The following is a 12,590-nucleotide window of genomic DNA, read 5'->3' on the forward strand; positions in this document are numbered from 1 at the left end:
ATTCTTAAAGGCCCAAGTGGAAGCCACAGCTCTAGTGGAATGAGCTGTAATTCTTTCAGGAGGCTGCTGCCCAGCAGTCTCATAAGCTAAACGTATTATGCTACGAAGCCAAAAAGAGAGAGAGGTAGCAGAAGCTTTTTGACCTCTCCTCTGACCAGAGTAAACGACAAACAGGGAGGACGTTTGTCGAAAATCTTTAGTTGCCTGTAAATAAAATTTTAGGGCACGAACTACATCCAGATTGTGCAGAAGTCGTTCCTTCTTTGAAGAAGGATTTGGACACAAGGATGGAACAACAATCTCTTGATTGATATTCCTGTTAGTGACTACCTTAGGTAAGAACCCAGGTTTAGTACGCAGAACTACCTTATCCGAGTGAAAAATCAGATAAGGAGAATCACAATGTAAGGCTGATAACTCAGAGACTCTTCGAGCCGAGGAAATAGCCAATAAAAATAGAACTTTCCAAGATAACAATTTTATATCGATGGAATGAAGGGGTTCAAACGGAACGCCCTGTAAAACGTTAAGAACAAGGTTTAAACTCCATGGCAGAGCAACCGTTTTAAACACAGGCTTAATCCTGGCCAAAGCCTGACAAAAAGCCTGAACGTCTGGAACTTCTGACAGACGTCTGTGCAACAGAATGGACAGAGCTGAGATCTGTCCCTTTAAGGAACTAGCGGATAAACCCTTTTCTAAACCTTCTTGTAGAAAAGACAATATCCTAGGAATCCTAACCTTACTCCAAGAGTAACCTTTGGATTCGCACCAATATAGGTATTTACGCCATATTTTATGGTAAATCTTTCTGGTAACAGGTTTCCTAGCCTGTATTAAGGTATCAATTACTGACTCTGAAAATCCACGTTTTGATAAAATCAAGCGTTCAATCTCCAGGCAGTCAGCTTCAGAGAAATTAGATTTTGATGTTTGAAGGGACCCTGAATCAGAAGGTCCTGTCTCAGAGGCAGAGACCAAGGTGGACAGGATGACATGTCCACTAGATCTGCATACCAGGTCCTGCGTGGCCACGCAGGCGCTATTAGAATCACAGATGCTCTCTCCTGTTTGATCCTGGCAATCAATCGAGGAAGCATCGGGAAGGGTGGAAACACATAAGCTCTCCCGAAGGTCCAAGGTGCTGTCAAAGCATCTACCAGGGCCGCTCCCGGATCCCTGGATCTGGACCCGTAACAAGGAAGCTTGGCGTTCTGTCGAGACGCCATGAGATCTATTTCTGGTTTGCCCCAACGCCGAAGTATTTGGGCAAAGACCTCCGGATGAAGTTCCCACTCCCCCGGATGAAAAGTCTGACGACTTAGGAAATCCGCCTCCCAGTTCTCCACTCCCGGAATGTGGATTGCTGATAGGTGGCAAGAGTGAGACTCTGCCCAGCGAATTATCTTTGATACTTCCATCATCGCTAGGGAGCTTCTTGTCCCTCCTTGATGGTTGATGTAAGCTACAGTCGTGATGTTGTCCGACTGAAATCTGATGAACCCCCGAGTTGTTAATTGGGGCCAAGCCAGAAGGGCATTGAGAACTGCTCTCAATTCCAGAATGTTTATTGGCAGGAGACTCTCCTCCTGAGTCCATGATCCCTGAGCTTTCAGGGAATTCCAGACAGCGCCCCAACCTAGCAGGCTGGCATCTGTTGTTACAATCGTCCATTTTGGCCTGCTGAATGGCATCCCCCTGGACAGATGTGGCTGAGAAAGCCACCACAGAAGAGAATTTCTGGTCTCTTGATCCAGATTCAGAGTAGGGGACAAATCTGAGTAATCCCCATTCCACTGACTTAGCATGCACAATTGCAGCGGTCTGAGGTGTAAGCGTGCAAAGGGTACTATGTCCATTGCCGCTACCATTAAGCCGATCACCTCCATACATTGAGCCACTGACGGGTGTTGAATGGAATGAAGGACACGGCAAGCGTTTTGAAGTTTTGTTAACCTGTCTTCTGTCAGGTAGATCTTCATTTCTACAGAATCTATAAGAGTCCCCAAGAAGGGAACTCTTGTGAGTGGAAAGAGAGAACTCTTCTTTTCGTTTACCTTCCACCCATGCGATCTTAGAAATGCCAGTACTAACTCTGTATGAGACTTGGCAGTTTGAAAGCTTGAAGCTTGTATCAGAATGTCATCTAGGTATGGAGCTACCGAAAATTCCTTGCGGTCTTAGCACCGCCAGGAGAGCCCCCAGAACCTTTGTGAAGATTCTTGGAGCCGTAGCCAACCCGAATGGAAGAGCTACAAACTGGTAATGCCTGTCCAGAAAGGCAAACCTTAGATACTGATAATGATCTCTGTGAATCGGAATGTGAAGGTAAGCATCCTTTAAATCCACTGTGGTCATGTACTGACCCTTTTGGATCATGGGTAGAATTGTCCGAATAGTTTCCATTTTGAACGATGGAACTCTTAGGAATTTGTTTAGGATCTTTAAATCCAAGATTGGTCTGAAGGTTCCTTCTTTCTTGGGAACCACAAACAGATTTGAGTAAAATCCCTGTCCGTGTTCCGACCGCGGAACCGGATGGATCACTCCCATTAGTAACAGATCTTGTACGCAGCGTAGAAACGCCTCCTTCTTTATTTGGTTTGTTGACAACCTTGACAGATGGAATCTCCCTTTTGGGGGAGAGGTTTTGAAATCCAGAAGATATCCCTGAGATATGATCTCTAGTGCCCAGGGATCCTGGACATCTCTTGCCCAAGCCTGGGCGAAGAGAGAAAGTCTGCCCCCCACTAGATCCGTTCCCGGATCGGGGGTCCTCGATTCATGCTGTCTTAGGGGCAGCAGCAGGTTTTCTGGCCTGCTTGCCCTTGTTCCAGGACTGGTTAGGTCTCCAGCCTTGTCTGTAACGAGCAACAGCTCCTTCCTGTTTTGGAGCGGAGGAAGTTGATGCTGCTCCTGCTTTGAAATTATGAAAGGAACGAAAATTAGACTGTCTAGCCCTAGGCTTGGCTCTGTCTTGAGGAAGGGCATGGCCTTTACCTCCTGTAATGTCAGCGATAATTTCTTTCAAACCGGGCCCGAATAAGGTCTGCCCTTTGAAAGGTATGTTAAGTAACTTAGATTTAGAAGTAACGTCAGCTGACCACGATTTTAGCCACAGTGCTCTGCGTGCCTGAATGACGAAACCGGAATTCTTAGCCGTAAGTTTAGTTAAATGTACTACGGCATCTGAAACAAATGAATTAGCTAGCTTAATGGTTTTAAGCCTGTTTGAAATTACTTCGATAGTAATTGAGTCAAGAGTCTCTTCCAGGGACTCGGACCAAAAAGCGGCCGCGGCCGTGACAGACGCAATACATGCAAGGGGTTGTAGTATAAAACCTTGTTGAACAAACATTTTCTTAAGGTAACCCTCTAATTTTTTATCCATTGGATCTGAAAAGGCACAGCTATCCTCCACCGGGATAGTGGTACGCTTAGCCAGAGTAGAAACCGCTCCCTCCACCTTAGGGATCGTCTGCCATAAGTCCCGTGTGGTGGCGTCTATTGGGAACATTTTTCTAAATACAGGAGGGGGGAAAAAAGGTACACCGGGCCTATCCCACTCCTTAGAAATTATCTCTGTAAGCCTCTTAGGTATAGGAAATACGTCAGTACTCGCCGGTACCGCATAGTATCTATCCAGCCTACATAACTTCTCTGGAATTGCAACGGTGTTACAATCATTCAGAGCCGCTAATACCTCCCCTAGTAGAACGCGGAGGTTCTCAAGCTTAAACTTAAAATTAGAAATGTCTGAATCCACTCTATTGGGATCAGAACCGTCACCTGCAGATTGAAGCTCTCCGTCCTCATGTTCTGCATACTGTGACCCAGTATCTGACATGGCCCTAGTATTATCAGCGCACTCTGTTCTCATCCCAGAGTGGTCACGCTTCCCTCTAAGTTCGGGTAATTTAGACAAAACTTCAGTCATAACATTAGCCATGTCCTGCAATGTGATTTGTAATGGCCGCCCTGAAGTACTCGGCGTTACCATATCACGCACCTCCCGAGCGGGAGATTCAGGTACTGACACGTGAGGCAAGTTAGTCGGCATAACTTTCCCCTCGTTGTTTGGTGAATGATGTTCAATTTGTACAGATTGACCTTTATTTAAAGTAGCATCAATGCAATTAGTACATAAATTTCTATTGGGCTCCACTTTGGCTTTAGCACATATAGCACAGAGATATTCCTCTGAGTCAGACATGTTAAACACACTAGCAATTAAACCAGCAGCTTGGAAATACTTTTCAATATAAATTTCAATAGTATGAAAAAAACGTACTGTGCCTTTAATAAGCACAGAAGTTATGACAGTTGAAAACAATAAAATCAAATTTTTACCGGAAAAATATATATTTAGCAAAGGATTGCCCCCATTAGCAATGGATAACTAACCCTTAAATGACAGAAAAAAAGTACAGAATATAACGTTTTTTATCACAGTCAAGCACTATCTCACAGGTCTGCTGTGAGTGATTACCTCCCTCAAAATAACTTTGACGACCCTTAAGCTCTGTAGAGACGAACCGGATCATGCAGGGAAGAAAAACAGACTTGTGACTGAATTCCTGATGCGTAGTAAAAGCGCCAAATTAAGCCCCTCCCCCTCACACACAGCAGTGAGGGAGATCAGTAAACTGTCAAAAATTGAATAAAATGCCCGCCAAGTGGATATGCCCAACACAATTTTTCACCCAGTACCTCAGAAATTAAACGATTTAACATGCCAGCAAAACGTTTAACCTGATAATAAATTGTCACAGAAACCTACTGCTAGCCGTTCTCACTGCAATATAGGCTAAGGTTTATTCATACAGTATCATTCCAGTGAAGTGCCATTCCCCAGAATACTGAAGTGAAAATATACATACATGACAGCCTGATACCAGTTGCTACTACTGCATTTAAGGCTGAACTTACTTTATATAGGTATTTGCAGTATTTTCTAATCAATTCCATTCTCAGAAAATAATAAGCTGCTACATACCTCTTTGCAGGTGACCCTGCCCGCTGTCCCCTGATCTGAAGTATACCTCACCCCTCAGATGGCCGAGAACAGCAACATGATCTTAACTACTCCGGTTAAAATCATATAGAAAACTCAGGTAGATTCTTCTTCAAATTCCCCCTGAGAATGAACAACACGCTCCGTGCTGTTTTAAAATAACAAACTTTTGATTGAAGTCATAAAAACTAAGTAAAATCACCACAGTCCTCTCACACATCCTATCTATTAGTTGGGTGCAAGAGAATGACTGGGTGTGACGTAGAGGGGAGGAGCTATATAGCAGCTCTGCTGGGTGATCCTCTTGCACTTCCTGTTGGGGAGGAGTTAATATCCCAGAAGTAATGATGACCCGTGGACTGATCACACTTAACAGGAGAAATAAAACAAATAGACTGGAAGTCTTCCTGAAATCTTTACTAGCGTCCACATAATATTTCAAAGCTCTTACCACATCCAAAGAATGTAAGGATCTCTCCAAAGAATTCTTAGGATTAGGACATAAGGAAGGGACAACAATTTCTCTACTAATGTTGTTAGAATTCACAACCTTAGGTAAAAATTGAAAAGAAGTCCGCAAAACTGCCTTATCCTGATGAAAAATCAGAAAAGGAGACTCACAAGAAAGAGCAGATAGCTCAGAAACTCTTCTAGCAGAAGAGATAGCCAAAAGGAACAACACTTTCCAAGAAAGTAGTTTAATGTCCAAATAATGCATAGGCTCAAATGGAGGAGCCTGTAACGCCTTCAGAACCAAATTAAGACTCCACGGAGGAGAAATTGATTTAATGACAGGCTTAATATGAACTAAAGCCTGTACAAAACAGTGTATATCAGGAAGTATAGCAATCTTTCTGTGAAATAAAACAGAAAAAGCTGAGATTTGTCCTTTCAAGGAACTGGCAGACAAACCCTTATCCAAACCATCCTAAAGGAACTGTAAAATTCTAGGAATTCTAAAAGAATGCCAGGAGAATTTATGAGAAGAACACCATGAAATGTAAGTCTTCCAAACTCTATAATAAATCTTTCTAGAGACAGATTTACGAGCTTGTAACATAGTATTAATCACTGAGCCAGAGAAACCTCTATGACTTAGAACTAAGCGTTCAATTTCCACACCTTCAAATTTAATGATTTGAGATCCTGATGGAAAAACGGACCTTGAGATAGTAGGTCCGGTCGTAACGGAAGTGGCCAAGGCGGGCAACTGGACATCCGCACCAGATACGCATACCAAAACCTGTGTGGCCATGCTGGAGCCACCAGCAACACAAAAGACTGTTCCATGATGATTTTGGAGATCACTCTTGGAAGGAGAACTAGAGGCGGGAAGATGTAAGCAGGATGATAACACCAAGGAAGTGTCAGAGCATCCACTGCTTCCGCCTGAACATCCCTGGACCTGGACAGGTATCTGGGAAGTTTCTTGTTTAGATGAGAGGCCATGAGATCTATCTCTGGAAGACCCCACATCTGAACAATCTGAGAAAACACATCTGGATGGAGAGATCACTCCCCTGGATGTAAAGTCTGGCGGCTGAGATAATCCGCCTCCCAATTGTCTACACCTGGGATATGCACCACAGAGATTAGACAGGAGCTGGATTCCGCCCAAGCAAGTATACGAGATACTTCTTTCATAGCTTGGGGACTGTGAGTCCCACCCTAATGATTGACATAAGCCACAGTTGTGATATTGTCTGTGTGAAAACAAATGAACGGTTCTCTCTTTAGCAGAGGCCAAAACTGAAGAACCCTGAGAATTGCACGGAGTTCTAAAATATTTATTGGTAATCTCGCCTCTTGAGATTTCCAAACCCCTTGTGCTGTCAGAGATCCCCAAACAGCTCCCCAACCTGAAAGACTTGCATCTGTTGAGATCACAGTCCAGGTTGGCCGAACAAAAGAGGCCCCTTGAACCAAACGATGGTGATCTATCCACCATGTCAGAGAGTGTCGTACATTGGGATTCAAGGATATTAATTGTGATATCTTTGTAAAATCCCTGCACCATTGGTTCAGCATGCAAAGCTGTAGAGGTCTCATGTGAAAACGAGCAAAGGGGATCGCGTCCGATGCTGCAGTCATGAGACCTAAAACTTCCATGCACATAGCCACTGAAGGGAATGACTGAGACTGAAGGTGTCGGCATGCTGCGACCAATTTTAAACGTCTCTTGTCTGTTAGAGACAGAGTCATGGACACTGGAAACCTAAAATCTATCTGGAAACCTAAAAAGGTGACCCTTGTCTGAGGAATCAAAAAACTTTTTGGTAAATTGATCCTCCAACCATGTTTCCGAAGAAACAACACTAGTTGATTCGTGTGAGATTCTGCAGTATGTAAAGACTGAGTTAGTACCAAGATATCGTCCAAATAAGGAAACACCGCAATACCCTGTTCTCTGATTACAGATAGTAAGGCACCCAGAACCTTTGAAAAGATTCTTGGAGCTGTTGCTAGGCCAAATGGAAGAGCAACAAATTGATTGGTAATGCTTGTCTAGAAAAGAGAATCTCAGAAACTGATAGTGTTCTGGATGAATCGGAATATGAAGGTATGCATCCTGCAAGTCTATTGTGGACATATAATGTCCTTGCTGAACAAAAGGCAGAATAGTCCTTATAGTCACCATCTTGAAAGTTGGTACTCTTACATAACGATTCAAAATTTTCAGATCCAGAACTGGTCTGAACAAATTTTCTTTCTTTGGTACAATGAATAGGTTTGAATAAAACCCCACACCTTGTTCCTGAGGAGGAACTGGCATGATTACCCCTGAAGACTCCAGGTCTGAAACACACTTCAGAAAAGCCTGAGCTTTTACTGGATTTACAGGGATGCGTGAGAGAAAAAATCTTCTCACAGGAGGTCTTACTTTGAATCCTATTCAATACCCTTGAGAGACAATGCTCTGAATCCAATGATTTTGGACAGATTTTATCCAAAAATCCTTGAAAAACCTTAATCTGCCCCCTACCAGCTGAGCTGGAATGAGGGCCGCACCGTCATGCGGACTTAGGGGCAGACTTTGGTTTCCTAAATGGCTTGGATTTATTCCAATTTGAGGAAGGCTTCCAACTGGAAGCAGATTCCTTGGGAGGAGGATTGAGTTTTTGTTCCTTATTCTGACGAAAGGAACGAAAACGGTTAGAAGCCTTAGATTTACCCTTAGGTTTTTTATCCTGAGGCAAAAAAACTCCTTTTTCTCCAGTGATAGTTGAAATAATAGAATCCAACTGAGAACTAAATAAATTATTACCTTTGAAAGAAAGAGATAGTAATCTAGATTTAGATGTCATATCAGCATTCCAAGATTTAAGCCACAAAGCTCTTCTAGCTAATACAGCTAAAGACATGGATCTAACATCAATTTTGATATCAAAAATGGCATCACAAATAAAATTATTAGCATGTTGCAGTAAGCGAGTAATGCTAGATATGTCAGGATCCAATTCTCCAACCAAAAAGTTGAGGCAGCCGCAACATCAGCCAAAGAAATAGCAGGTCTGAGAAGATGACCTGAATATAAATAGGCCTTCCTTAGATAGGATTCAAGCTTCCTATCTAAAGGATCCTTAAAGGAAGTACTATCTTCCATAGGAATAGTGGTACGTTTAGCAAGAGTAGAAATAGCCCCATCAACTTTGGGGATTTTTTCCCAAAACTCTATAGATTTTGCTGGTAAAGGATACAATTTTTTAAACCTTGAAGAAGGAATAAAAGAAGTACCTGGTTACCTCAATATCCAAAGTAATTAAAAGTTCTTTTAATAAAGAACACATATACTCTATTTTAAATAAATAAGTAGATTTGTCAGTGTCAATGTCTGAGGAAGGATCTTCTGAATCAGATAGATCCTCATCAGAAGAGGATAAATTATTATGTTTCTGGTCATTTGAAATTTCATCAGCTAAATGAGAAGTTTTAAAAGACCTTTTACGTTTATTAGAAGGTGGAAATGCAGACAAAGCCTTCATAATAGAATCAGAAACAAACATACTTTAAAATTTACAGGTATATCATGTACATTAGAAGTTGAAGGAACTGCAACTGGCAATGTACTATTACTGATGGAAACACTATCTGCATGTAAAAGTTTATCATGACAACTATTACAAATGACATTTGGTGGAATAATTTCTACACTTTTACAACAAATGCACTTAGCTTTGGTAGAACCGATGTCAGGCAGCAATGTTCCAGCAGAAACTTCTGAGGCAGGATCAGATTGGGACATCTTGCTCAATGTAAGAGAAAAAACAACATACAAAGCAAAATTATCTATTTCCTTATATGACAGTTTCAGGAATGGTAAAAAAATGCAAAACCATAGGCCTCTGATAGAGAAAAAAGCAAGAGGCAAACATCAATGGGGTATTGAAATAATGAAAAAAATTTGGCGGAAATGACACACTGGCGTCACTAATGACGCCGCCGTGTGAAAGGTCTCGGCGTCACGTATGACGCCGGAAATGACGAAGTTGCGTCATAAACGTCTTTTTCCGTGCCAAAATTTTTTTCACGCCAAGAATAGATGCAATAAAGTTTAGCATTTGACGTACCTGCAGGCCTAATACCCGCAATAGCAAGTAGTAGTCAATTGAAAAATAGACTAAAACCCCAGGTAAGAAATAAAATTTCTTAAAATGTTTAAATTCCCCAAATATGAAACTGACAGTCTGCTGAAGGAAATACATGAACCTGACTCATGGCAAATATAAGTACAATACATATATTTAGAACTTTATATAAATGCATAAAGTGCCAAACCATAGCTGAGGTGTCTTAAGTAATAAAAAAAACATACTTACCAAAAGACACCCATCCACATATAGCAGATAGCCAAACCAGTACTAAAACTTAGTTGAGGTAATGGTAAATTGAGAGTATATCGTCGATCTGAAAAGGGAGGTAGGAGATGAATCTCTACGACCGATAACAGAGAACCTATGAAATAGACCCCCGTTAGGGAAATCATCGTATTCAAATAAGTGATACTCCCTTCACGTCCCTCTGACATTCGCTGTACTCTGAGAGGAATCGGGCTTCAACAATGCTGAGAAGCGCATATCAACGTAGAAATCTTAGCACAAACTTACTTCACCATCTCCATAGGAGGCAAAGTTTGTAAAACTGAATTGTGGGTGTGGTGAGGGGTGTATTTATAGGCATTTTGAGGTTTGGGAAACTTTGCCCCTCCTGGTAGGATTGTATATCCCATATTTTACTAGCTCATGGACTCTTGCCAATTACATGAAAGAAATTATGGGTTTTCCACTTGTGAGAATTGAAAGTGCACACTGCATAAATAACAACCCTAACCCTGCTACATAACATTCCTCCATGAAAATGTCAAGTTGCTAATATTAGAGAGCAGAAGGCATGTAACCTACTAGTAACTGAATATAAGCAAGGAATTATTTAATTATGCATACCTTGTTTTGTTGTTGCTCTAAATATTCTATTTTTTGAAGAATATATTTTGCTTTTTTCCAGTATTCATCCAAGGGTTTTTCATTTGTATTCTGATCTAAGAACAAGCCTGTTTTTATACTTGAAGTGTTGTCACTGAGTTGGTGAAATACATTTTCAGCTAGGTGAAAGAAAAATATAAAGTGTGGTGGATGAATATGCTTGAAAGCAACCTATGAAATATACATTTCAAGACAGTATAGGGCCGCTGTAGACATATGCTGTTGGCATTTATCATTGCACAAGCAGTTCTGGTGAACTGCTTGTGCAATGCCGCTGCCTGCAGATTCGCGGCCAATTGGCCGCTAGCAGGGGGTGTCAATCAACCTGATGGTATGTGATCGGGCGGATTGATGTCCGCTGCCTCAGAGGAGGCGTACAAGTTAAGGAGCAGCGGTCTTAAGACCACTGCTTCTTAACTCCTGTTTCCGGCGAGCCTGAAGGCTCATGTGGAAACAGATGTATTTGGCCCCATTCGGACCATGATAAATCGGCCCCTATATGTCAACCACATAACACTGAATAGATAATAACAATTCCATTAAGGTTATTAGATTCATTTGGATATTTTGTATTCCACCCCTTTCCAAAAAACATGTATGGTTCAAACGGACATGATACTTAAATGTTGAAGAACTTGAAAGTATGAAGTGTCACTGTTAAAAAAAAAAAATAAAAGTTCCCAAAATTTTACTATTTCGTGAATACGCCTTAATGGTTGTTGCGTGCGAAATAGTTCATTTGTGCGCACAATGTAAATGTTTAAATATGGCTGCTGCTTTAATCTGCTTACTTAGCAGTTAACTATCATGTGACCGGTAGGGTCACGTGACCGGTAGGGTCACGTGACCTAGAAGTTGGGTATATTCTTTCACACCAGAAGTTTAAAGTATTACTGGCTTACTACATAGATATCTCTTGTTAGTGGTCACATGATTGATATGGCACATGGGCAGTAGTGTAAAGCAAGCTGGCTTAGCCTTCTTCTTTGCTGCTCTGTACAGCTTGGCGTGGCCCCAAGTCTACAGCCCTGCCCTGTGCCAAATTAATCATGTTCAATCAAAAGTCCAGCACACTTAAGCACCAACTGTTCGTTGCCAGGGTTCCTGCAAAACCCCTTAACAGATAAACACAAAGAAGGCAGCAGCATAAATAATTACCAAGTTTATTATGGCACAAAAAAGTCCACAACGTTTCGGAGTGTTACCCCTTAATCATGTGAATACAAAGTAGCACTCAAATATGTCCTTAAATACCTATACACAGGTGTAATTAGGAAACAATTAGCAAACAGCTGATATGTTTAACTTTTTTACTTACATTACACCCTCTAGTGGTAGTCTCCTAGTATTGCATCATTACATTTTATTATGTCTCAATTGTTCAACAAATGACACAAAGAGAACAAAGTGCCCACAAATGACTTAAAAATAGAATTAAAAACATGGAAAGCAGCCTATCAATATAATAACATCTATTTCATAAGAAAATAGACCAATCCATGTCTCTGTTCATACCTTTTGGTTGTAAAGTCCCTAACTTGAAGATCCAAAAAGCTTCTCTTCTTTTTAATAAATTCTCCCTATTTCCACCTCTCCTAGGTCTATGAACCTGCTCAATGATTTGAAACCTGAGTTGTGAAATATTATGTTTGGCCTTAATGAAGTGGTATGCTACAGGGGCATCTAAATCCCCTCTCCTGATACTGGACTTATGTTCGTTTATTCTTTCACGTGCCTTACGTGTCGTCTCACCCACATAGAGGAGCCCACATGGGCATTTGATAAGATAAATTATATACTCGCTATTGCAATTGCAATAGCCATTAATATAAAACCTCTTTCCTGTATGCGGGTGAAAAAACACTGCACCTTTGATCATGTTGCTACAGCTAAAACACCCCAAACAGGGGTAACAACCCTTATTAGCACTAGTAATATACCTTGTGCCACCTGTTTTAGCTGTACCAACATCATTCCTGACCAGCTTATCCCTAAGAGAGGGAGCAAATCTGAAAGCAGGCATAAAATTATCCTTAAAGGCCTTAATATCAGGATTACATTCATGTAAAATATCCCAATGCTTTCTCAGAATACTG

General features: G+C 41.4%; 1 protein-coding gene across 1 annotated transcript in view; it reads right to left on the reverse strand.

Moving 5' to 3' along the window:
* The window catches only part of TERB1 (telomere repeat binding bouquet formation protein 1), a 273,372-nt gene that overhangs the window by 130,734 nt on the left and 130,048 nt on the right, over positions 1-12,590 (reverse strand). Inside the window, exon 10 of the mRNA XM_053715885.1 lies at positions 10,456-10,613. Within this exon, the coding sequence (XP_053571860.1) occupies positions 10,456-10,613 (158 nt within the window). The remainder of the gene's footprint in view (positions 1-10,455; positions 10,614-12,590) is intronic.

This window comes from Bombina bombina, chromosome 1, assembly GCF_027579735.1.
Source record: "Bombina bombina isolate aBomBom1 chromosome 1, aBomBom1.pri, whole genome shotgun sequence".
NCBI lineage: Eukaryota > Metazoa > Chordata > Amphibia > Anura > Bombinatoridae > Bombina > Bombina bombina.